Genomic DNA, 20,939 nt, shown 5'->3' with positions numbered 1-20,939 from the left:
AGCACCACCCCATATCCCAGGCTCTGCTCTCCAGCTGCTGCTTCTAGAAGTTAGCTGCTGGCCACCTCTCAGGCCAGGCCACTGAGTGCCTGTCAGGAGCCGGGCATTTGGAACCCTTTGTTTACAGAGCTTCCCTGGACAGCCAACCTGTGACCTTGGGGACAGAAAGGAGGCAAGATAAACCCACGTGGCACACTCCCAAACACCCGGGGAATACCATCTAGGGGTTAGGGTGCCATAGACCTTCCTTCTGGTCTCAATTCAGTTACAGATTGACCACGTGGACCTGAGCCAAAGGTCAGTTTCCTCAGCTACCGAACGGGTGATGGTACACCCGCATTGTCCATTTCATGGGGTCAGTGTGGAGATCAAGTAGGGTAATGGGAGTGAAAGCGTCTGTGCTCTGTACAGGGAACCATAATTTTATTAATCTTCATAACATGTTAACTGATTATCTCAGTGTTTCCAGGGTGAGGATGTTTTGTAAAGAAGTGATCCCCTTCCTATAGCGAACCCTGGAGAATACAGCATCTCTGGCCCCACTGGAGACGCTATTATCGTCCCTTCTTAGGAATCAGTCCCCAAGATAATTGCAAGAAACCCCAGAATGCCTCAGGAGTTGGCCTGGGGAGGAGGAGGAAAGACGGAGTAACACGGTGAATCAGCCTTGTCTGATTTCAGCCTTGGCAAGGGAGGTTCCCGCTAAATTCGAAGTTTTTAAAGTCCACGGGGTGAGCGTCACTGCTTGACAATCAGAGCAGGTTGCCTCTCGGCGCCCTGAGTAGCCTCATAAGCCCTCAAACACCTGTCCCAGGGATCAGCATTTTCAGGCCAAGACCGGAATTAGAGCCTGGGGCACCAAAAAGACGGGGTTCACCCTTTTCTTATTATTCCCGGGTATTCCTCAACCAGGTTCCTGTTGGTTTTGCGTTTATCTTACTAATGCATTTGTATATGGTCTCTTTTCTTGTTATTTGAGCATTTCTCCTTGGGTAGAGGGTGAATACAGACCAAAAAGGCCAATCAGTTGAGAGGTTTGGGTTAGATGTGGTCAGGATGATGGAAGTTTTCTTGTTTCTTGTTTTTTTTTTTTTTTTTTTAATTTTGGAGAGAGAGAGGGAGAGAGGCAGACAGACAGAAGAGAGAGAGAATTTTAAGCAGGCTCTACGCTCAGTGTGGAGCCTGACACGGGCTTGATCTCACCACTCCGGGATCATGACCTGAGCTGAAACCAAGAGTTGGACGCTCAACAGACTGAGCTACCCAGTTGCCCCCGAAGTTTTCTTGTAAAAATAAAAATAGCTCTTTGTGCATACACTGGGGTCTGTGATTCTTCTAAACAGCTCTCACAGTCTGAATATAATTTAAACTTGACAAATGCCCAGATTGAGACATCAGAGATTGTTCTCAGTTAACAGAGGGGGAAACTGAGGCCTAGAGAAAACCCAGGACTACATGACAGTTATGGAAGGGTCCGGTGCCTTCCCTTCGGTTACCTCATTTAATCTGCATGGTCAGCCTGGAAGAAGTGTGGGCGATGGAGGTCACTGAGCCCCTTTTACAGATGAGAGGCAGAGATTGTTCTGGAAAATGGTAAAGGTTGCACAGGAACTCAAGCTTTCTGGCCTGGAGTCTTTCTCCTCTAGTCCCAGGCTTCATCAAATCCAAACGTCAGGGTTCGCTGTCAGGCCATGACTGCTGGCTAAGTCGTTTTCCTATTTCCAACCCGATTCTCTCTTTAGCTTCCCCCTACCACAAACAGATGGCTGAACTTAAACACATAGCAGGGATGCGTGACCTCCCTCAGCCGTCCTTCCCCTGTCTTCCTGCCCTACTCCCGCCCCACCCAATCCTAAGGGAAGCCCAGGCCTTCTTCCTAAACTAGTTGTTCTTAACCATCTTTGGCTCATAGATCCTTTTGAGAATTTGATGATGGCAATGGACTAAGGAGGCAATTTTGTGTACACTGTCAATGGCTTTCAAAATCCCAGAAACCCATCTAGCCCATCCACAAGTCAGAAACACCCATGCTCACAATATTATTCTCCCTTGAAGGGGAGGTCAGTGACCCTGAGATCCTAGCAGGCAGCTGGGAAGGGATCCGGATGATGCCAGAGGATCTTTCCCTCTTCCTCAGCCTTTCTTCCTGGGTCATGAGAGGCACGGAGCGTACCTGTGGGGCTATAGAGCCCGGTTTCCCATCCTACCAGCCTCCCTAAGAGGAGCCCAGCCGAGCAGAGCAGAAGAGAGGTGGGCCCAGCAGGGAGGGTTGAGACCCCGCCCAGGTCGTAGGCTGCCCCTGGAAGCCACCTCCAGCCACCCTCCGTGCTCCTGGGGTGTAGAGGGAGGCTGGGCTTCCACGTCTTCGGTGCTCCACCCCTTCTTCCCTAGCTGGGCCTGGTTCTTCCAGGGCAGAGCTGTGGCTCATTCCCGTTGGCCTACTCAGTCCCCAGTCAGGGCCCTGCCTGTCTGCGTTGATGGGTTGGTGTGGGTTGAGTGCCGAGTGTCTGTAGTGTCTCGGGTGCTAGCCGTGGTCCTGATGACGGAAAGATGGCTGCTTGGAAACGAGCCGGTCGGGACGTCCTCCCACTGCCTCCAGCAGGATGTGGCGTGTGAGCAGGTGTGTCTGGGTCAGTGACCAGTAGTGAATGGGTGGTGGGAATGAGCGTCTGAGTCACTCTCTGGTGAGGAAGATCTGAGCCTCATGTCTCTTCCCTTTTTTCCTCCACCCATAGATGTCTTTGTCCTCACGGCGACTCCTCTCCCCTCCTCCATTGGAAGGAAGCTTCTCCTTCCTGCGCCCACAGCTCTTTCACCTCCATCTCCGCTCTTCCCCATCTCCGCTGGCCCCGCATGCCTTCTCACCTGCGGCTGCCTTTCTCTCACCTCTCTTGCTGGGCCTGGCCCCCCACCCGTGGCCCTCTAACCTGCATGTGCCCTAGCTGCAGAGGCTGTTCTGTCGCACGGCCCCCCTGCCCTCCTCCCCCGCCGGCCCCACCCCTTCCAGAAGCTGCGCGGGGAGGGGGGGCTTGGGGGGCAGGGGCAACACGAACCCCTGGGGTGGAGGGGGACGGGGGAATTACTCCCCTGTTTCCTGCTTTTACTAACGAACCTGCCATTTTTGTGTCTGGACTTTGATTTGTCTGAGGGAACAGTCGGGTTTTACTAATCTCCGTCATCTCCCTCCTTGCCTTCCCCAGAGACTGTCCTCCACCCCCTCTACTCTTGGCTTCCTTTCCACCCAGTGCCCGTCTCCCCCTTTTCTCCCTCAACTTCCTCCACCCCCAGGCTGACCGCCCTTCCTCCGTGCACCTCTGTACGTTACCCTGTCTCCTGCTACCCTCTCCCCCAGCCCCTGGGCCGGGGCTGCTCTAAAAAAATAGTTGTAAATCTGGGGGACAGACAAGAGGGTGGTTTTTTCCCCAAAAGAGGCGCCCCATGGCAGTGATTTGCATAAAGCTGTAGTGGGCAAGGTCAGATTCATGCCTAGTCTGAAGGGGAGTTGAGGAGAGCGCCCCCCAAAGGTCGAGTCTTTCTGACTCTAGAATGGCAAAGGCAGATGAGCTCACTGCATGGATTGGGCCAAAGAGAGCCCATAGGGTGGGGGAGATGGCAGCTGGTGCCCTGGCTGCTGGGCCTGGAGAGGGAGGACACAGCTTAGTGGCTGAGGGGGCTGGAAGGGCTCTCCCCCTGCACAGAAGCAGGGGCACGTGACCAGAGCAGTCTTGGAGGATGGAGGCCTGTTCACTCGAGGCTCCTGAGGCTTTGGGCTTATAGATGGACACAGGCAGTGAGAGCCCAGTGTTTCCCTGGGTCACAAGGTGACTTGATGTTCACCTTTAATGGCCATGATGTGCCCCTGGATTGTGCTGGGACTAGTGTGGTTACAGGGACATGTCACGCCGGGGGCCTGCCTTTCAGGCGCTGACCTTCCAACTGGGGTGACCAGACACAGGCTCAGGACCTCATTAGTGGCCCATTTCCTGGTCTCAGTGTAGCATCACGAGTGGAATGGAGGTGCAGGGCAGAATAGAACTGAATTTGCCCCAAGGAGACCCTTCACCTCCCACCCCTCCCTGTCTTATCCTGTCCCTTCATCCCAGCCCCCTTCTGCCCTTTCCCCAGCTCCCTTCTGCCCATTCTAATCTTGTCTGCATGTTTTTGTGACTAATACTTTGACCCTTCCCTTTCCCACCCAGATCCCTGCTTCCCAGCCTCGGGCGGGTGGAGGGAAGAAGAAATAAACCATTATGACCAGCCCTCCCCTCAAGACAAGACTCAAAATCTTTCAAACTGCCCCCTTCCACAAAGACACCCCCTTGCCTTCTGTCCTTGAACCTGGTACCCGCCCTCCCCCCCGGCACAAGGTTTGATGGTTCCCAGGAGGGGGCCCCTTCAGCCCTCGCTTTGCTCAGCTGTACCCCCACTCATTGTGAGGCCCCAGCCCAGCACGAGGGGGACTCGGGGGCCTTGTGGGGGAAGCTCCCCTTGCCTCATTCTGCCCAGGTTCTTTAGGAATTCCTAACACCCTCCTTCAACCCCACGTGACAATGGAACCCCGGAGACCAGTCTCGGGAAGATGGCTGGTGGCATGTGCGTATAGACTGGTGTGGGTGGGGACATCCCAGGATGTGACTGGAAGGCCCAAACCTCCAGATTTTGCCTGACAAGGGGGTGCTAAAGCATGTTTGGGGCCTGGGAAGTGGGGGTGAGCTGTGGTCTGTTGGAAGCACAGTGTCGGGGTTCACCGTGAGCCAGCTTCCTGATGGCTCCTGCAGGAGCCTGTCTGCTTTTCCCAGGCGACTGCCCTAAGCCACAGCCTTCCTAGAGCGAGCGCTCGTGGTCCCGAAGCCCTTGGCTCTTCCCCTACAACCTTGTTGGGTCTCTAGAGCCCCTGTGGGCTGCTCCTATGGCTAAACTTTTTGGGGACCAAGTGGGCATTTGGGGAGTGGGTAGACAGAGAGTTTCCTGCATTTGTCCCTGCTCCCCAAGGTCACTTCTGCCTTCATCAGGCCCCTGCTGAGCCCCTTTCACCTCTTTGGAATGCTGAATTACTCCCCCGTCCTTACCCATGTTGCTTTCTTACCTGACTTCAGCCCAGGGTTAAGGTGTCATGAGGTTAGCCCCGTTACCCTCTGTTCCCTAACTTGGCTCTGAGTAACAGTGGTGGTGTTCGTAGGGAAGACAATGAAGAAAAAGTTCAGGCCGGTGACTTGGCGAAGGGTTACCCTCTCCCTGGGAGACGAGAGAGCCACAGAGGGACCTGGGAAGTAAAGAGACAGACTCAGAAGGAGGGCATGGACCAGTGGGAGCCCTTGATGTCGTGGTGGTGGGAATCAGCCCCGAGGGGCGAAGGGCATTATGCATCCCTCAGGAAGTTCCAGCCGTCCCCAGTAGTATCTGAGCCCCCCTTCCCATGCCCTTGCTGTCTCCCATTTCCCTGCTGGGCTAAGACTGAAAAGACTCTTCAGTGCTCTGAAGGGCTGCAGGCGAGGCAAAGCCACCAAGATCCAAGGTGAATTGGTGTTTCGACCTCCTTTATGAAAGACGCTCTGAAATCACATGAGGATCCAGAGAGCACCTCAAGAGGAGGGAAGGGAGGGTGCATTGCATCCCCCCAGAATGGGGTCTTGTCCTGAGGTCCCTGCTCCTTTCTGGAGCCATTTCCAGGAACTGCTTCTTGGTGTACTTCATGGTGAGCCCTCTGAGTACCCTCCAGGCGTCTGCCTGCTGAGCTGGGGGCCGTGGGGCAGGCCTTAGCCCACCCTGAAACCATCAAATCTTGTGCTGCCTCCTTTCCCGCCTTCCCTCTTTTCCCCCCACTGTTCCTCCTCCAAGACAAGCAGACATAAAAATGGGGGTCCCCCTCCCCCGCAGCCCCCCGGCCCCTCCCTTGCCCAGCCCGTGGCTTTTCCCAGGGGGTTGATGCCGGTTGTCTCCTTGTCTCTCCCCCTCCCTCCCTGGGCTGGGCAGGTGACCATCTCAGTGGACGGGATCCTGACCACCACAGGCTACACGCAGGAGGATTACACCATGCTGGGCTCTGATGACTTCTTCTACATTGGGGGCAGTCCCAACACGGCTGACCTACCGGGCTCACCCGTCAGCAACAACTTTATGGGCTGCCTGAAGGACGTGAGTAGGTCTAGGAAGGGTCTGGGGTCAGCCAGGAAACCTTTTGGTCCCTGTCTTCAGCATGATTTAGTCTGACCTGGCCAACCGCCTGGTTCCCCTGTTCCTTCCAAGGTGGTGGGAGACCTCTCCTATTCAAAACCTAAGCCCCACTGACTCCATCAAGAAGCTTCTCTCTCATTTCCTTGAGCCTCTGAAGTCCCCTAGCCTCTCAGAGGACCCTGGAGGGCAGCTGCGGTACAGAGGAAAGACTGTTGGGCGTGAACACTAAAGCCCTGTGTTTGGTCCTGGGTCTTCCCCTCACTAGCTCTGTGACCTTGGCCAAGTCCGTTGGCCAGTCTAATTCTTAGTTTCCTCATCTATAACATGAGTAGTCAGTGCCTACTTCTTAAGGTGGGTGTGAGGAGCAGATGAGAGTGTGAATAAAAATACCTTGGCAATCGGAAAATGTCGACTAGATGGTAACAGAGACTGTCGTGCCATTATTGTGAACCGCAGTCCCGCGGACAATGAGGGCTGTCCCGCGAGTGCCGGGCTGGAAGACGGAACCCGGAAAATAAGTGGGGCGAGGGAGGTGCTGGTTCACAGCCTCTGTGCACCAAGTTCTAGAACAGAGGTCCAAGCTGGGCAGGAGTGGCCAGGCCCTGAGCCGCTTTTGCTTCTTCACCCCTGACCCCACCCCTCCCTGCAGGTGGTCTATAAGAATAATGACTTCAAGCTGGAACTGTCTCGCCTGGCAAAGGAAGGGGACCCCAAGATGAAGCTGCAGGGGGACCTGTCATTCCGCTGTGAGGATGTGGCTGCCCTGGACCCCGTGACCTTTGAGAGTCCTGAGGCTTTTGTGGCGCTGCCCCGCTGGAGTGCCAGACGCACCAGCTCCATCTCCCTAGACTTCCGTACCACTGAGCCCAACGGGCTGCTGCTCTTCAGCCAGGGCCGGCGGGCTGGGGCCGGGGCCGGCAGCCACAGCTCTGCCCAGCGGGCCGACTACTTTGCCATGGAGCTGTTGGATGGCTACCTCTACCTGCTGCTGGACATGGGCTCTGGGGGCATCAAGCTGCGGGCATCTAGCCGCAAGGTCAACGATGGCGAGTGGTGCCACGTGGACTTCCAAAGGGACGGGCGCAAAGGTCAGGAGGCCTCTGGTCCCTTCCGCTCTCCTCCCAGCCACTCCTCTCCCCCCCCCCCGACCCCCCGCCCTGACATTCTTTCCAGGTCCCTTCCACTGCTGTCCTACCCCTTCCTCTGGCCCTGTCAGCCCCTTCGCTGTCCCTCCTTGTCATGGCGCACTGACAGAAGGAGCATAGTGTTTGGAGTCAGCAGACCTGGAGTCGCACCTCTGCTCTCCAGCTTACTGTGTGTGTGACCTTAGGTCCTTTATTCAACCCCTTGAAGCCCTAGTTTCATTATTTATAAAACCCTAGTTTCATTATCTACATCCATTACACTGGAGGTCCTTAAGAGAAGAAAATAAGGAAATACATGTAAAAGCATTAGCACCGTGCCTAACACAGAGTAGACATCCCATTCTCCTCCCCCCCCCCCCACAAAAAACCAAAACTTCCCAACCACGCCTCCCTTCTTTCTAGCTAGGTCCATGCAACTCTCTTTCATTAACTACTCAACAAATTCTTACCGAGTACCTACGGAGCGCCAGGCGCTGTCCAAGGTGCTGGGACGGGGATGGCGGTGACTCAACGGTCTTTGCTGTCATGGAGCTCAGGCTCTGGTTGGGGGCGACACAGACGCTCAACAACCTGACACTCCCACCTGGCGAGGCTTCTAGCACAGTAAAGCGGCAGGGCAGAGAGTGCTCGGGCCAGGCAGGTGCTGTTTCTCAAACCTTGTGTTGCTTCCAGCCACCCCTTTACTCTTCCTTTTTGGTCTTCTTTTCCCATTCTCTTGTTTCCTGCCCAGTGCTCTCTTTTCCTCTTTTCCATCTTGTTGACCATGAGAGAACGAATTGATGTAAAGGGGAGTGACACATTATCCAGCGTAAGCACTTATCAGCGTCAGCTAAATTGTTGTGCTCCCCAGTTGTCACTGCACCAGACCTTTGAGACTGGGTGGAAGGATGGTCTCCCCCCCCCCCAGGAGCACTGTGGCCCCTGGAAGCATCAGCCTTTTGTGGCTGGCTGTTTCTTCCTTTCTCTTCTCCAGGGAAATGTCGCCTTTCCTGGGCTTTACAGTACATGAGTTCATCCCCCGGTTTTGTCTCATGATGGTACCCGGGGGTCTTCTCAGGGCACTTGCTGCCTCCCAGGGTCTCCACACAGGTGATTAGTAACTCTCTAGATCGGAAGTCTGTCCAGGCCTTGCAGAGAACCCCTCTCTCTCTCTTCTCCTTAGCTTCCCACAGATCTCCAGAGCCCACATACCAGATCTGGCTGGTCCCTGGGTCGCTGTTTGACCAGCTCTGGCCATCTCTGATGTCCCACATTCATTTATGCACCTAAGCCCAGACTTGGGGCAGTCATCGCAACAAAGCTCTCCTTGACCTTTTCCCTGTTTGTTTTTTAATTGTGTTAAATTACACATGACATTTACCATTTTAACCATTTTTAAAGTGCACAGTTCAGTGGCATTAAGGACATCCACACTGCTGTACAGTCATCACCACCGTCCACCTCCAGAATATTTTCATCTTCCCAAACTGAAACGCTATCCCCATGAAACACTAACTCCCTAGTCCCCCTCCCCCCAGTCCCTGGCAGCCACCATCCCAGTTTCTGTTTCTATGAATTGACTACTTTAGGGACCTCCTAAATGGAGGGACCTCCTGTAAACGGAATCACACAATAATTGTCTTTTTGTGTCTGGCTCATTCCACTTAGCATGGTTTCAGGTTCATCCATGTTGTAGCGTTGTGTCACTATTTCCTTCCTTTTTGTGGCCAAACACTATTCCATCTTATGTATCTACCACATTTTGTCCATTTATCTGCCGATGGACACTTGGGTTGTCCCGTTTCCATGTTTTGGAGCAAGGATCTTGGAGCAAGGCTTGTCCTCACTTTAATTTCCTCTTGCTGACTCTCCATTATACACTCTTTTCCCACCTCTTCCTTTCCCTGTCTCTTCCTTCTCCCACATTTGGTTCATTTACTGAGAGTCTCGCTGGGCAACGTCCATGTCCAGGAGACCCCGGAGCTGGTGGGTAGAGCAGGCATCTGGGGAATCTATGAATAGAGATGCGGGTGATTGGAGGGCCATATTGGGGGGGGGTGCTGGTGGGAGGGTGGGTTGTAGCAGCCAGACCCTGGAGCATCTGACACCTTGTCGGGGAAGAACAAGCCAGGGCCATGTTAAATGGGGCCCAGGGGAGTGGCTTCTCTGGTTCAGGAAAGGTTTTGAGCAGAAGAGACCATGCTTTAGATAGAGTCCTGTCTGTAGAGGAGGTACTAATTCTGTTTCCTTAGTGACACCCCTGTGCCTAATGTAGACCAAATCCTCCTTACCTCTCTTTAACCTCATGGAGATAGCTAGACCTTTTCTTTTCTTTTCTTTTCTTTTCTTTTCTTTTCTTTTCTTTTCTCTTTTCTTTTCTTTTCTCTACTTATTTCTTGAAGAGTTCTTCTTGAGAAAAGAGAGAGGAAGGAAAAAGCATCAGAAAAAAATTATAAACAGAATACTTTCTAATGTATAGGCTTCTGCTTCTTAAGATCTCAGTAGAGGTTTTGAAGCTCCTACTTGATCCCAAATCTTTTTCCTAAGATAGCCAGCCTTTCCTTCCAAAGAAGTCTTAGTATGTAGGAGCTCTGTGCCTGGCGTCCCCTCTCCTGGGTGTCGTCCTGTGTCCGGCTCCAGGACGGATCTGCTTACCCATCTTGCCCACCAGGCAGAGGGTTGGACAGTGCAGGCTCTGTGGTCCCACTGCCTGGCTGGCACTTTGGCTCCGTTCCTCACCCTCTGTGGTGCTTTGGGCAGGCCTCCCAATCTCCCTAAGCCTCACCTGCCATTTCAGGTCGGGGTCATAAAGGGCCAATTTCATAGGGTTACCTTGCGACTCGGTGACATGAATGAAGTGCTAAGTGCCTGACATACAGTCACTAAAGTAGGGGGAAAACGCTTTGGATTCAAACCTCTCAGCCTCCTTAGTGTTCGCTGCCTCTGGTTTCCGGTCTAAGGGATGGGCCGGGGTAATGACCCTCGAATGATCTAGCCCCTTTGGGCATGTCCACTTCCTGTATATCCTCTGAGGACTCACTCAGGTACAGAAGGAGGAGTCTGGACAGAGGCCCACTGCACCCTGCAGCTGGGCTGGGGCTGGCTCACCTGAGTTCCTGAACTCAGAATCTTTGTTGAGTAGCATCCACAGCAGCAAGGAAGGCTAAGCTTCTGGCCCAGGGCTGCTGCAGGGTGCGGGGTGGGGGGTCGGGATCCCTTGCTGGCCCGCGGCGACTCTCCATCCTGCTTTCCTCACTGAGGCCCGCTCTCCCTCGATCCCTAGGCTCCATCTCGGTGAACAGCCGCAGCACGCCCTTCTTGGCCACTGGGGAGAGTGAGATTCTGGACCTGGAGAGCGAGCTGTACCTGGGCGGTCTCCCTGAGGGGGGGCGGGTGGACCTGCCCCTGCCCCCGGAGGTGTGGACGGCGGCGCTCCGGGCTGGCTACGTGGGCTGCGTGCGGGACCTCTTCATAGACGGGCGCAGCCGAGATCTTCGGGGCCTGGCCGAAGCTCAGGGGGCGGTGGGCATCGCCCCCTTCTGCTCCCGGGAGACACTGAAGCAGTGTGCGTCTGCCCCCTGCCGCAACGGGGGCATCTGTCGAGAGGGCTGGAACCGCTTCGTCTGTGACTGCATTGGGACCGGCTTTCTGGGGCGGGTCTGTGAGAGAGGTGAGGTTGCTTTCCTTCCAGGGGTCCCCGCTGCCCCTCCTTGTGCCCCTTCCTCCTCGGGGTGCCCCTCATAGGCCAGCCCTGGGTCTGTCCTTGTAACGGTCCTCTTGGTTTTCCCTCTCCCTCCACTGGCCTTCGGCCGTACCCTGATTTCCCTCTTCCGTTACCTCTGGGGCAGAGGCCACGGTCCTGAGCTACGATGGCTCCATGTACATGAAGATCATGCTGCCGAACGCCATGCACACGGAGGCAGAGGATGTGTCCCTGCGCTTCATGTCCCAGCGGGCCTACGGGCTAATGATGGCCACCACCTCCAGGGAGTCAGCCGACACCCTGCGCCTCGAGCTGGACGGGGGCCAGATGAAGCTCACTGTCAACCTCGGTAACCACCCCGCCCTGTGTTCTGGCCCCTTCCCTGTCCCTGCCTCTGAGCACACCCCCTCTGTCTGGAGAAGTTGGTGGTGGCACCTCCAAGAGTGGGAAGTGGGGAGGGGCCGGCCTCAGCCAGAGCCCCTGAAAGCTTCATCCCCAGCAAGGGTGCACAGCGTAGGGGATGCTCCGTGCTTGGCAACACTGTGTATGGGGGGCACCCCGAGTCTGGCCGTGCCCTCTGCCCAAGTGTGTCTGGGCGCGACCGCCGCCCTCCCGGGGGCGCTCATTTGGGTTTGGTGGCGTCTGTCCTGCACACACGCGTCACAGCGTCGCTCATTCTGGGCTGTCGGCTCATCCACTTACTCATTCGCTGGTTCATTCATTTGGGAAGGACTTGCGGGTGCCTAGCGGTGCCGAGGCTGAGCCCAGGGCAGCGGCAGATCTGGAGCTGAGGAGGACACAGCTTCTCTCACGGGCTCTGCGTTTGAAGAGCCGTGTCTGTCTGTGTGCATAGGTGTGCGCAGGTGACACTGGACGCCTGGGGACAGATCTTCCCTTGTCTGCTTTCACGTTTGCGTCCCGGGGCTGCCCTTTGAAGCCGCAGGGTCACCTGATGGGCTGTGGCAGGCCTGTTTTATAGACTGTAGAATTCATATACTGACTCCTCCGATGTCATAAAGCCAGCAGTGGCTGGGGTCGGAGCCCAGACTCAACGCCAGGTCATTTGCCCTAAAGTACAGCGTCTCCCCACTGCCTGTCACAGAGCTGGGGTGGGCGGAGGGCGTCAGGGGCCCTCGCCGTCTCTGCCCCTGCCCAGATGAGCCCAGATCAGCTCCACTTCGCAGGCAGTCCCCAGGGTGTCCGCACGGGGGCGGGGGGCACCAGCAGGCCGGTTGGGGCAAAAAAACAAAAACAAAAACACAGCAGGTGCACTCACTCAGCTCCTATTTACGGGAAGTAAGTGCCACTGTATTCTGAACCTGGGTTACAATAGCAACGAAGACCAGGACCCCGCCGTCGTGGGGCTTCGGTCAGGGGAACACTGGAAGCTGGAGGTCCTCAGCCGTCCAGGCTGGACTCACAACTGTCCATTTCACCCTAGCCTCTCTAAACGCAAAGGCGTATAGCACCCAAGGGCCTGCCACGTAGGCAGATGCGGGCCATGAAGGTTCCTTGTTATGTCCTCAACTGGAGAGAACACAAAGGATTTGAGCTTTGAAATATCTGGATTTCACCCTAACTTTCATCTCTAGGCCATCTGTGGGACAGATGGTGGCCTTTTGGGGACCCATTGCCTTGTTCATTTTTACCACATCTTTCCTCTTCCCCTTTGGACCACTTGGCCTTGGTACCCATAGGACAAGGATTTGCCGAGCAAGTTGGGGGCAGGAGGTAGGGAGGTGTGCAGGCAGTAAGGGCCTCAGACTTGGGGAACTTAAGAAGCTCAGCTTCTGACCACCGTCACAGCCCCCAGAGCGGGTGGTGGGTGTCAGTGCTGCAGGGGGGACGTGGGAAGGGAAACACGCTTTGGCCAACATTCCATGGTCCGTACCATGTCCCCTAGCACCTCTGAAAAGGTCAAGGAGGAAGGTGCCAGTCCAGGACCCCATGAGCGGCCCTGGGGTTCTCAGACTGGTCTGGTCTGTGTACCCAGACCCAGCACGGGCCACTCCTTCGGCTAGGAGGTGTGTCCTCTGTGCAGTAAGCTCATGGCTCTGTGTGCTTGGAAGTGATCCCGCAGGGAAAGTCTCTGGCCCTCTATCTGCGGGGAAGGCCGATGCCTCTTTCTTACTTGAACTGTCTTAGGTGCATGGGGAAGAAGCTTGGGTTCCTTGATATTAGACAGGAGGCGGTGTTCTTGGCCAGGAACATGTTCTCTGGCGGATCCTCAGGACCTTCGCCCTTAGGCTCTACCCTCTCCTTCCCACTGGCGTACTTTTCTGTCTGTGCCTCATAAGTACTTAGAAATCAGAGAACCAGGTGGCCCTCAGGATGCCACTGGCTCTCACCTTTCACTGCCTCTCATCCCTGGCCGTGCTGGGTCCCACGTGCAGAGATGCTATCTCTACTATGCCCCGTGACAAGCCGTGACCAAGTGCTTGGTGCAGGCGCCTCTGTCCGCAATGCTCAGCGATGCGTGTGCAGGGAGGAGTGTGGCCGCTGTGTGATCTGCACCCAGCCATTCAGTCTCAGGCTCTGATGGGAAGAGCACTAGGCCTGGGGCCAGGAGATCTGGGTTTCGGGCCCGGTCTCTTTGACCGCTGGGTAAGTCATTTCTCTCTTCTGAGTCTGTTTCTTTCTGTAGAATGAGGCTAAGGATCCTCGCTCTGCTTACCTTCTGTGGCGGTTTTCAGGCTCCCATGGAACAATGGGAGTGAAGACATCGTAAAGATGCGAGCCACACGTGTAGAGACTCACCCAGCCCTTCTTGAAAGAAAATCTAGTGGGAGTAGAGACCTAAGCTTAGAACCAGGCCTGGGGGCTTGCTTCCACACTGCATGATCCGGTCCGGCCCCTGCTTCCCCATCCTGCTGGCTACCAGGGCCTGTGGGGCCTCGCAGGCAGGGAACCACACCAAGGCTCTGATCCCAGGGTTGGACTCGCTCCCGGGGAGCAGAGAGAAGCCTCACAAAGCTTGGTCTCTCGCGGCAAAGTCTCATCCTGTAGGGAGGGAGGGAAGGCAGACATACGCAGGCATCTGTGCAACCTGTCAGAGGCTCAGCGAAATGCCTTGGACGTGGGGCTGGGTCCTAAAGAGGAAACCAAGGCTGCCAGTGACCACTTGGTGGGACAGCTGGGAGGAGGCACTCAGTGCCAGCTTCGGGAGGCAGGGTGTTTGCCGGGCCAGAAAAGGCTGACAAGGAGCTGCTGCCTCCTTCCAGGCCGAGGATGCTAGAGAAACTGGATTGTGTCTCCTGTCCTGTCCCTAGGCCTCCACCACGCCTGCAGACCCCAAGCAAGTACCCTAAGGTCTGCTGGCCCTGAGCAGGGTGGTTGATTTCTGTTCCCAGGGAATGTTAGAGTCCCCGGGATTCTTCACCCTGTTCCAGTGTGACCTGTGTTCCCGGTCCTTTTGCCCTTGGTATGGCCTCTTGGGCCATTGCCCCACCTAGCCTGTCCCTTGTCGCCCTCCCCTCCCTGGAGTTGCCCTCCACCAGCTGTGCTCCTGCAGCCCCAGCTGTCAGTGAGGCTAACGTGAAGGCTGTATTGTAACTGAAGAATCTCCAAGCTGGAGGAACCCTTAAAAGTTATCTCCTCCAGCCAGCTCCACCCCCGCCCCATATGTCAATTACCTGTTAGTTCCTCCATCGCTGCTCAGATGCCATTCATGTCAGGAGCTCCCCACCTCTTCTGGCCATTCTAATCGCTGGGTCATTCTTCCTTAGCGTCAACTTCTGAAATTCCCTCTTGTGGACCTAGTTCTGCCCTCTCAAGGCCATACAGAGTAAGCCTAACTCTTGTTCGTGTAAGCCGGGCTGAATACACATTATGTTCCAAGGTCCGTCAATCCCTGAGGCCACGGAAGGGTGTTTTGTTCCCACCCGGGGCTCTCAGTAGTTCACAGGCACCTTCCATAGGCTGGGCAGCCGGGGAGATTGCTCTGAACAAGAACTGCATTCTGTCACTCTGTGATGTCACTTCTGAGATGAGCCTCTGGCCCATGGGCTCCTGAGGCTCCTTGCATGGGAGACTTGGACCCACCGTCTCCAAACTGTGGAGCCTGGGTGGGGCAGGGGATCAGGTGGGGGTATGGGATGGGAAGCCTGGCTTCTTCACCCTGGGTTCCTTCACATGCAGGTGACCTCTTCCCACCTGTTTGTTTCCCTACACACTCACACCCCCATCCTGGTCTCTATGTTCAGCCAGGACTTTGGTGAGTCTGCGCAGACCTGTCACTTCTGTTCATTTCCTGCACGGGTCACTAGCTAATGCCGCCTGAGCTGGGCTCTGGGCGGGTGTGTGCACGAAGGTGGGTGCTTCCCATCGCTCCCACTTTCTGCTTGCCTCCGGGGTGGTGCCGGCCCCCTCCTGGGGTGCCCATCCTCACGGGGTGTCGGCTCTCCTCCAACCCCACTGCAGTGGGGCTTCTGAGGGCGGAGTCACTGCAGGGGGTGGGGACTTGGAGCTGACACCTCTTCTCTGGACAGATGGACCCCCCATTCCTGGCGCCCACCCCTGCTAGGGAAGGGAAGAACTGAGCTTTTCCCAATAGGGGATCGGCCTGTCCTTCCAGCCCCTTTTTTTCTTTTTTGGACCCTTCATTGGTGAAGACTCTGCTGGCCCAAAGAGAGCCCCCGTGACCTGACTCCAGGCCTGGCACCCTCCCACCCTCCCCCCTGACATTCCCCTCCCCATCCCCCATCTAGCTTCTGCTTCCCTCTGCTCCCCCTTCCTTCCTCTTTTCTCTCTGCACCCTCTTGACCTCCTTCCTCTCACTGTCCCTTCTGACTTCCCCCTTGAACCTGCTCCGTCGCCTTCCCCTGCTGCTGCTTCCCTCCTTTGGTGCCAGGCTGTGGCTCAGGGTCCCGGCTGCTCCCCCCACTCTTCTGCTGCGGTTGACGACGCGTGTGGAGCTCAGCCGTACTGCCCGAGGGGCTCATGCCCCCAGAGCCACAGGGGAGCCTGTTTACCTCCACTGCAGGAACCTTCAGGGGCCCAAGGGATGCCAGATGCCCCCAGCCGCCTTTGTGTCCCGGGCCTAGGGGTGCAGGCAGAGCCTGTTCTGGGAGGAGCCATAGGATGCCAGGATATTCCCAGAAAGACAAGGGGCCGGCCCACTGAACACCTCTTTCTTGCTCTGGGCTCACAAGGCGAAAAGATGAAACTCAGAGAAAAGAGATTTGCCCACAGCCACACAATGAAATTGGGACCCAGCTCCTCTGCCTCCAGGTGCAGGACGTTCTGCAGCCCCAGCTCCTCTGGGTCTGGTGGCATGGTGCAGGTGTCCCAAGGGCCCTAGGCCCCAATTTCATAGGACCCTAGTGCTCCGTTCCCCTTGCGAGGCTGGCCAACTGACATGTTGTGGGTCGTGTGTCCCATCAGAGGGATGGCCCAAGGTCCGGGGCCCTGGGCTACAGTTCTGTATAGACAGTGTGCTTTCTGACCATGTGGGGCCGCCTGACCCTGGGGTCATAGGACAGCCATGCGGAGGCTGGGGCAGACTTTGCCTGTGGTGCCTGCTCGCCTCTGACTTGCCGGGTGTCCTCTGAAATCATACTTTGGGGGCCTCACGAGCCCCATCTGTGAGGCCTTGGCCCCTCCCTGAGAAAACAGATGGATTCTGGTTCCTCTTCAGGGTGAAAGATCGCCCTGTTCCCCAGTGGCAGCCTGGCATCCTCCATCAGGAAGGGTAGAAGGAAGGTTCCTGTAGGGGGTGGTGCTGGCCCCCTGGGACTTTGGGAGATGTGTGGCCACGGGTAGGGAGCCCTGGGGCAGACCCCTCCATTTGGCTCAGAGCCCAGGGGGGCATGGGGAGTGATGTGTCACAACTTGGGCTCTGAGCAGGGAGTCGTCCCAGAGCAGGGGATGCGGGGAATCTGGCCCTCCCCACCCATCTCCCTCCGAGACATGTGGAGATGTGGGGTTGGTCAAGCCCTCAGCCCCACAAAGATCCCCTGTACGACTGGGATTCCCAAGGTGCCATCTCCCTCAGACGTGAGAGGCCCCGGGCCCCTCTAAGACGGGAGGCGGCAAGCCCTCTTCCCATCACCTGATTGCCCTGCCTCCCAGTTCTGGGGAGGGTTGGAGCCCTCTTGGGGGCAGGAGGGACAGGGGTCCAACCGAGGAAGGGGAGAGGGCACCTGGGCACGCGTGGTCCCCGGAAAGTGGTCCTGGGGGGGGAACCCCCGCCCGCAGACACCCCTCCCTGTGAAGGATGTAAAAAAAAAGAAAACAAAAAACTTGTTCTGCCTTTTTGTCTCCCCTCCCCCTCTGCCCGCCCCACGGCCCCCCCAGACTGCCTGCGCGTCGGCTGCGCACCCAGTAAGTGGCTTCCCTCTTCTTCTGCCGAGCCCCCAGGGGCCTGGGATGCTGGACACTGGGATCTGGGGAGGGAGAGTGGGGGGGAGGAGAGCCTTCCTCACTGGCTTGTGTGGGGGTGGTGGGAGGGGAGCAGGCATGAGGGCGGGTGGGGGTGGTGTGGCTGTGGAGGGCAGAACGGGCCAAGCCAAGGTGAACCAAGAGGCGTTGGTGGAGGGCCCTGGGTCAGCATGCTCACTGAGAAAAGGAAGGCCGGGGAGCCTTGTCATCTCAAGTCCCTGGAAGGGTGGGGCAAAGACTTGGGTGCACCTATGGCAGGAGGACCCCCCCTCCCTGTGGCCGGAAGAAGCCGGAGAAGAGCCGGGATATTCCACTGCATCGCCAGAGGCGGCCACAAGGGGGCGGGCGAGGCACGCAGGAAAGAAGAGGAGGGTGGGGAGCAGGGTCAGGGGTTCGAGGTTCAACGTTCAGCCCTCCACAGCTCCTGTGTTGGGGAGGGGGGGGGCGCTGAGTTCCCGTCACGCCGGGGCGCCTTCAGAAGGGACAGTGAGTCTCTCAGCTGGGGGTGAGGAGGAGAGCAGGTGTGGGCATCTCCGAGCATCCCAGGGTGCTGGGCTCAGTGCGGTCTCCGAGAGAGTGTTTCTGCATGGCGTGCCCTGGTGTCGTGCGAGAGAGCACAGGAACCCGGCAGACACCGGCAGAGGGGGCCGTGTGCGCCCAGCGTGTCCGACCTCTGTGTGTTCGGTACCTGTGGGCGCGTGCGTGTTGAGCCCCGGCCCCGCTGGCGGGAGCCCTGGGAGTGCCGCAAAGTCGAGCATCCTTCTAAAGAAGAAGAGGTTTTGGTTTAGACCTGGAATCAGAGAATCCCGGCCTCGCATAAAGGGTCATAATTCCTAAGACGCGTTCCCCTCTCTGGCCAGGTCGGTTGTGCTGTGTGTGTGGTCGCATGTCCGGGTGCGTGGAGGTAACCAGAGGCGTACAGAAAGGTCACACCGGGTCCCTCTGTAGGCGGCGGGGGGTGGCGAGCTGTGTGTCTGCCTGAGGGTTTCACCGCCAGCAGCGAAGCCACGGGCGCGCCCTCACACGTGCGGCCGGGGGTGGTCTGGGAGTTTGAAAAGGACAGGCCTCTGCCTCGATGCTGAGAATTTCACTGCTGGCTACACACACTGGCGCTGACGCTCCTGAGAAGACTCGGGAAGAAAACGCTGGTTGTAGGTACGGGCGTCTGTGTGCAGGGCCTCAGGGCACGACTCCAGAGGCACCGTTCGCATCCAATTCGGTTCCAGGGACGGCCTTGGGAGTTGCGCAAAGAGGCAGTGGGTGTTGTCTGGATTTCTGACTGGGTGTGGAAAGACTGGGTGAGCGTGTGTCCCCGCGTGCGGGGGGCGGGGGTGCGTGTGGCACAGCTGGCCGCGTGCCTTAGGCCGTAGGTGTGCAGCTGTGCGTGTGGGGGGGGAGACTGTGCGCCTGGGCTGGGACCGGGAGCCACGGGCGAGCGAGCCGGAACGCCGCGCTCACTCCCCCCTTGGTGCCGCAGGTAAAGGCCCCGAGACGCTCTTTGCGGGACACAAGCTCAATGACAACGAGTGGCACACGGTGAGGGTGGTGCGGCGTGGCAAGAGCCTGCAGCTGTCTGTGGACAACGTCACCGTGGAGGGTGAGCGCGCTGAGCCCAGCGGGGTGGATACGCCTCCGGGGACCTGTGGACGGCCCTGTTCTTCTCGGTGACAACCGCCTGGCTTCCCTTCCTCGGGCAGCATTCTGGCAAAGCCCCCGCTGCCGTTTCTCCCCGAGGGGTGGCATGTCATGGGGGGGGGGGGGCCCGGACGCCGTTGTCCCCGGTGCCCGTCAGCCCTGGGCCGGCGAGGCGTGCGGCCGCCGGCACCCCCACCGAGGGTGTCTGCCGATGTCTCTCCGGTGTGGCCCTCGTGTGGAGGGGAGGCTCCTGGCACCCCGGGGCCCAGCCCCAGAACCCGCCGCCCCCCCCCCCAGCCTGCCCCCCTCATCTCTGTCTCCGGTCCCGAGCAGGACAGATGGCGGGAGCCCACACGCGGCTAGAGTTCCACAACATTGAGACGGGCATCATGACGGAGCGGCGTTTCATCTCCGTGGTGCCCTCCAACTTCATCGGGCACCTGAGCGGGCTGGTGTTCAACGGCCAGCCCTACATGGACCAGTGCAAGGACGGCGACATCACCTACTGCGAGCTCAACGCCCGCTTCGGCCTGCGGGCCATCGTGGCCGATCCCGTCACCTTCAAGAGTCGCAGCAGCTACCTGGCGCTCGCCACGCTCCAAGCCTACGCTTCCATGCACCTCTTCTTCCAGTTCAAGACCACGGCCCCCGACGGGCTCCTCCTGTTCAACTCGGGCAACGGCAATGACTTCATTGTCATCGAGCTGGTCAAGGGGTGAGCTGCCGCGCCCTGCGCCGCCGGCAAGGGAGGGGTCCCCTTCCGCTGCTGACGGAGATACGGCCCCCGCCGCTGGCTGAGATATCCAGTCCCCTCAGACCACAGCTCGAGGTTCAGGTCCCCAGCCCCCCGCCAAGATGGAAGAGTGGCACCCCCTTTTCCAACCCGGTGACTCCCCGGTTCCTTCCTTGCCAGTGTCCTTGCCGTTCACTGTCCTGGCTCAGGCGGGTCCTTTCTGCAGGCGGGAGGCAGGGCCCTGTCCCTATGGCCTCTCTTGCCTGAGGGGACCCCACCCTAGAGCAGCTGTGCCCTGCCCCCAGGAGCCCCTGCTGTCCCCACAAACCTCTCCCCCAACCAGCTCCTCGTCTGAGCCTGTCACGGGAGCCGGCTCCTCTGTGGCCCTCTGTCCCCACGTTGTCCCCATGATGGGACTTCACACCAGAGTCCTCTTGTTCTGGGCTGGGTCCCTCCACCGTGGGCTCTCCCCCTCTATCCCCTCCTCCTGCGGCACGCAGGACCCCTGCAAGCCGTAGCTCCTCCTTACCCTGCCCTCCCAGTATTGCCTCCGCCTTGACCCAGTGTCTCCTCCCTACCGCGGGGCAGGTACATCCACTACGTGTTTGACCTGGGGAATGGCCCGTCCTTGATGAAGGGGAACTCAGACAAGCCAGTCAATGACAACCAGTGGCACAACGTGGTGGTGTCCAGGGACCCAGGCAACGTGCACACGCTCAAGATCGACTCCCGCACGGTCACGCAGCACTCCAATGGCGCCCGAAACCTCGATCTCAAAGGTGGGGCCTGGGGCCTGTGGAGAAGGCCTGGCCCTGACCCAGATGCCCCCTTGGCCCCAGCAAGACCCTCCCTCCCCCACACCGGCTGGCGTGCTCTGTCACTCACGTGATTCTCCCTCTCCTCTCCTGGCCACGGTTTCCAACTCCTTCCTCTTCTTTTCTGTGTCCAGCCTGACGTTTTCCTGTCAAAGTTCTGTTCAGCTCTCCCGTGAGGCTGCCCTCAACACTGAAAGCCCGGCCATGGGATGTGCCTCACGGGGAGCTTGGTGGCCTCACTCTAGAGCTAGGGGTGGGCAGTCCAGGGCTTCTGAAGACCTCTTGGTTGCCCAAGATTGAGAGGCCTGCCTTGGTTGAAGGCTGGAAAGAGAATGGGGAGCATAGTGTCCTGGCAGATAGCTCCCCCCGAGTGGGTG

General features: G+C 57.8%; 1 protein-coding gene and 1 long non-coding RNA gene across 2 annotated transcripts in view; one reads left to right on the top strand and one right to left on the bottom strand.

Moving 5' to 3' along the window:
* Nucleotides 1–20,939, top strand: part of NRXN2 (neurexin 2) — a 79,753-nt gene that overhangs the window by 15,772 nt on the left and 43,042 nt on the right. Inside the window, exons 5-11 of the mRNA XM_042958364.1 lie at nucleotides 5,974–6,135; nucleotides 6,824–7,262; nucleotides 10,582–10,968; nucleotides 11,147–11,350; nucleotides 18,857–18,976; nucleotides 19,348–19,729; nucleotides 20,336–20,526. Of these exons, the coding sequence (XP_042814298.1) occupies nucleotides 5,974–6,135; nucleotides 6,824–7,262; nucleotides 10,582–10,968; nucleotides 11,147–11,350; nucleotides 18,857–18,976; nucleotides 19,348–19,729; nucleotides 20,336–20,526 (1,885 nt within the window). The remainder of the gene's footprint in view (nucleotides 1–5,973; nucleotides 6,136–6,823; nucleotides 7,263–10,581; nucleotides 10,969–11,146; nucleotides 11,351–18,856; nucleotides 18,977–19,347; nucleotides 19,730–20,335; nucleotides 20,527–20,939) is intronic.
* Nucleotides 1,281–9,284, bottom strand: LOC122231149. The gene is made up of 3 exons (XR_006208316.1): nucleotides 7,769–9,284; nucleotides 5,087–5,263; nucleotides 1,281–1,749 (listed from the first exon to the last, which is right to left on the bottom strand). It is a non-coding gene; the product is annotated as an uncharacterized LOC122231149 (long non-coding RNA).

Source organism: Panthera tigris, chromosome D1, assembly GCF_018350195.1.
Source record: "Panthera tigris isolate Pti1 chromosome D1, P.tigris_Pti1_mat1.1, whole genome shotgun sequence".
In the NCBI taxonomy this organism is placed as follows: domain Eukaryota; kingdom Metazoa; phylum Chordata; class Mammalia; order Carnivora; family Felidae; genus Panthera; species Panthera tigris.
Note: the sequence above shows the minus strand (reverse complement) of the source record. Positions and strands in the feature narration are given on the sequence as shown.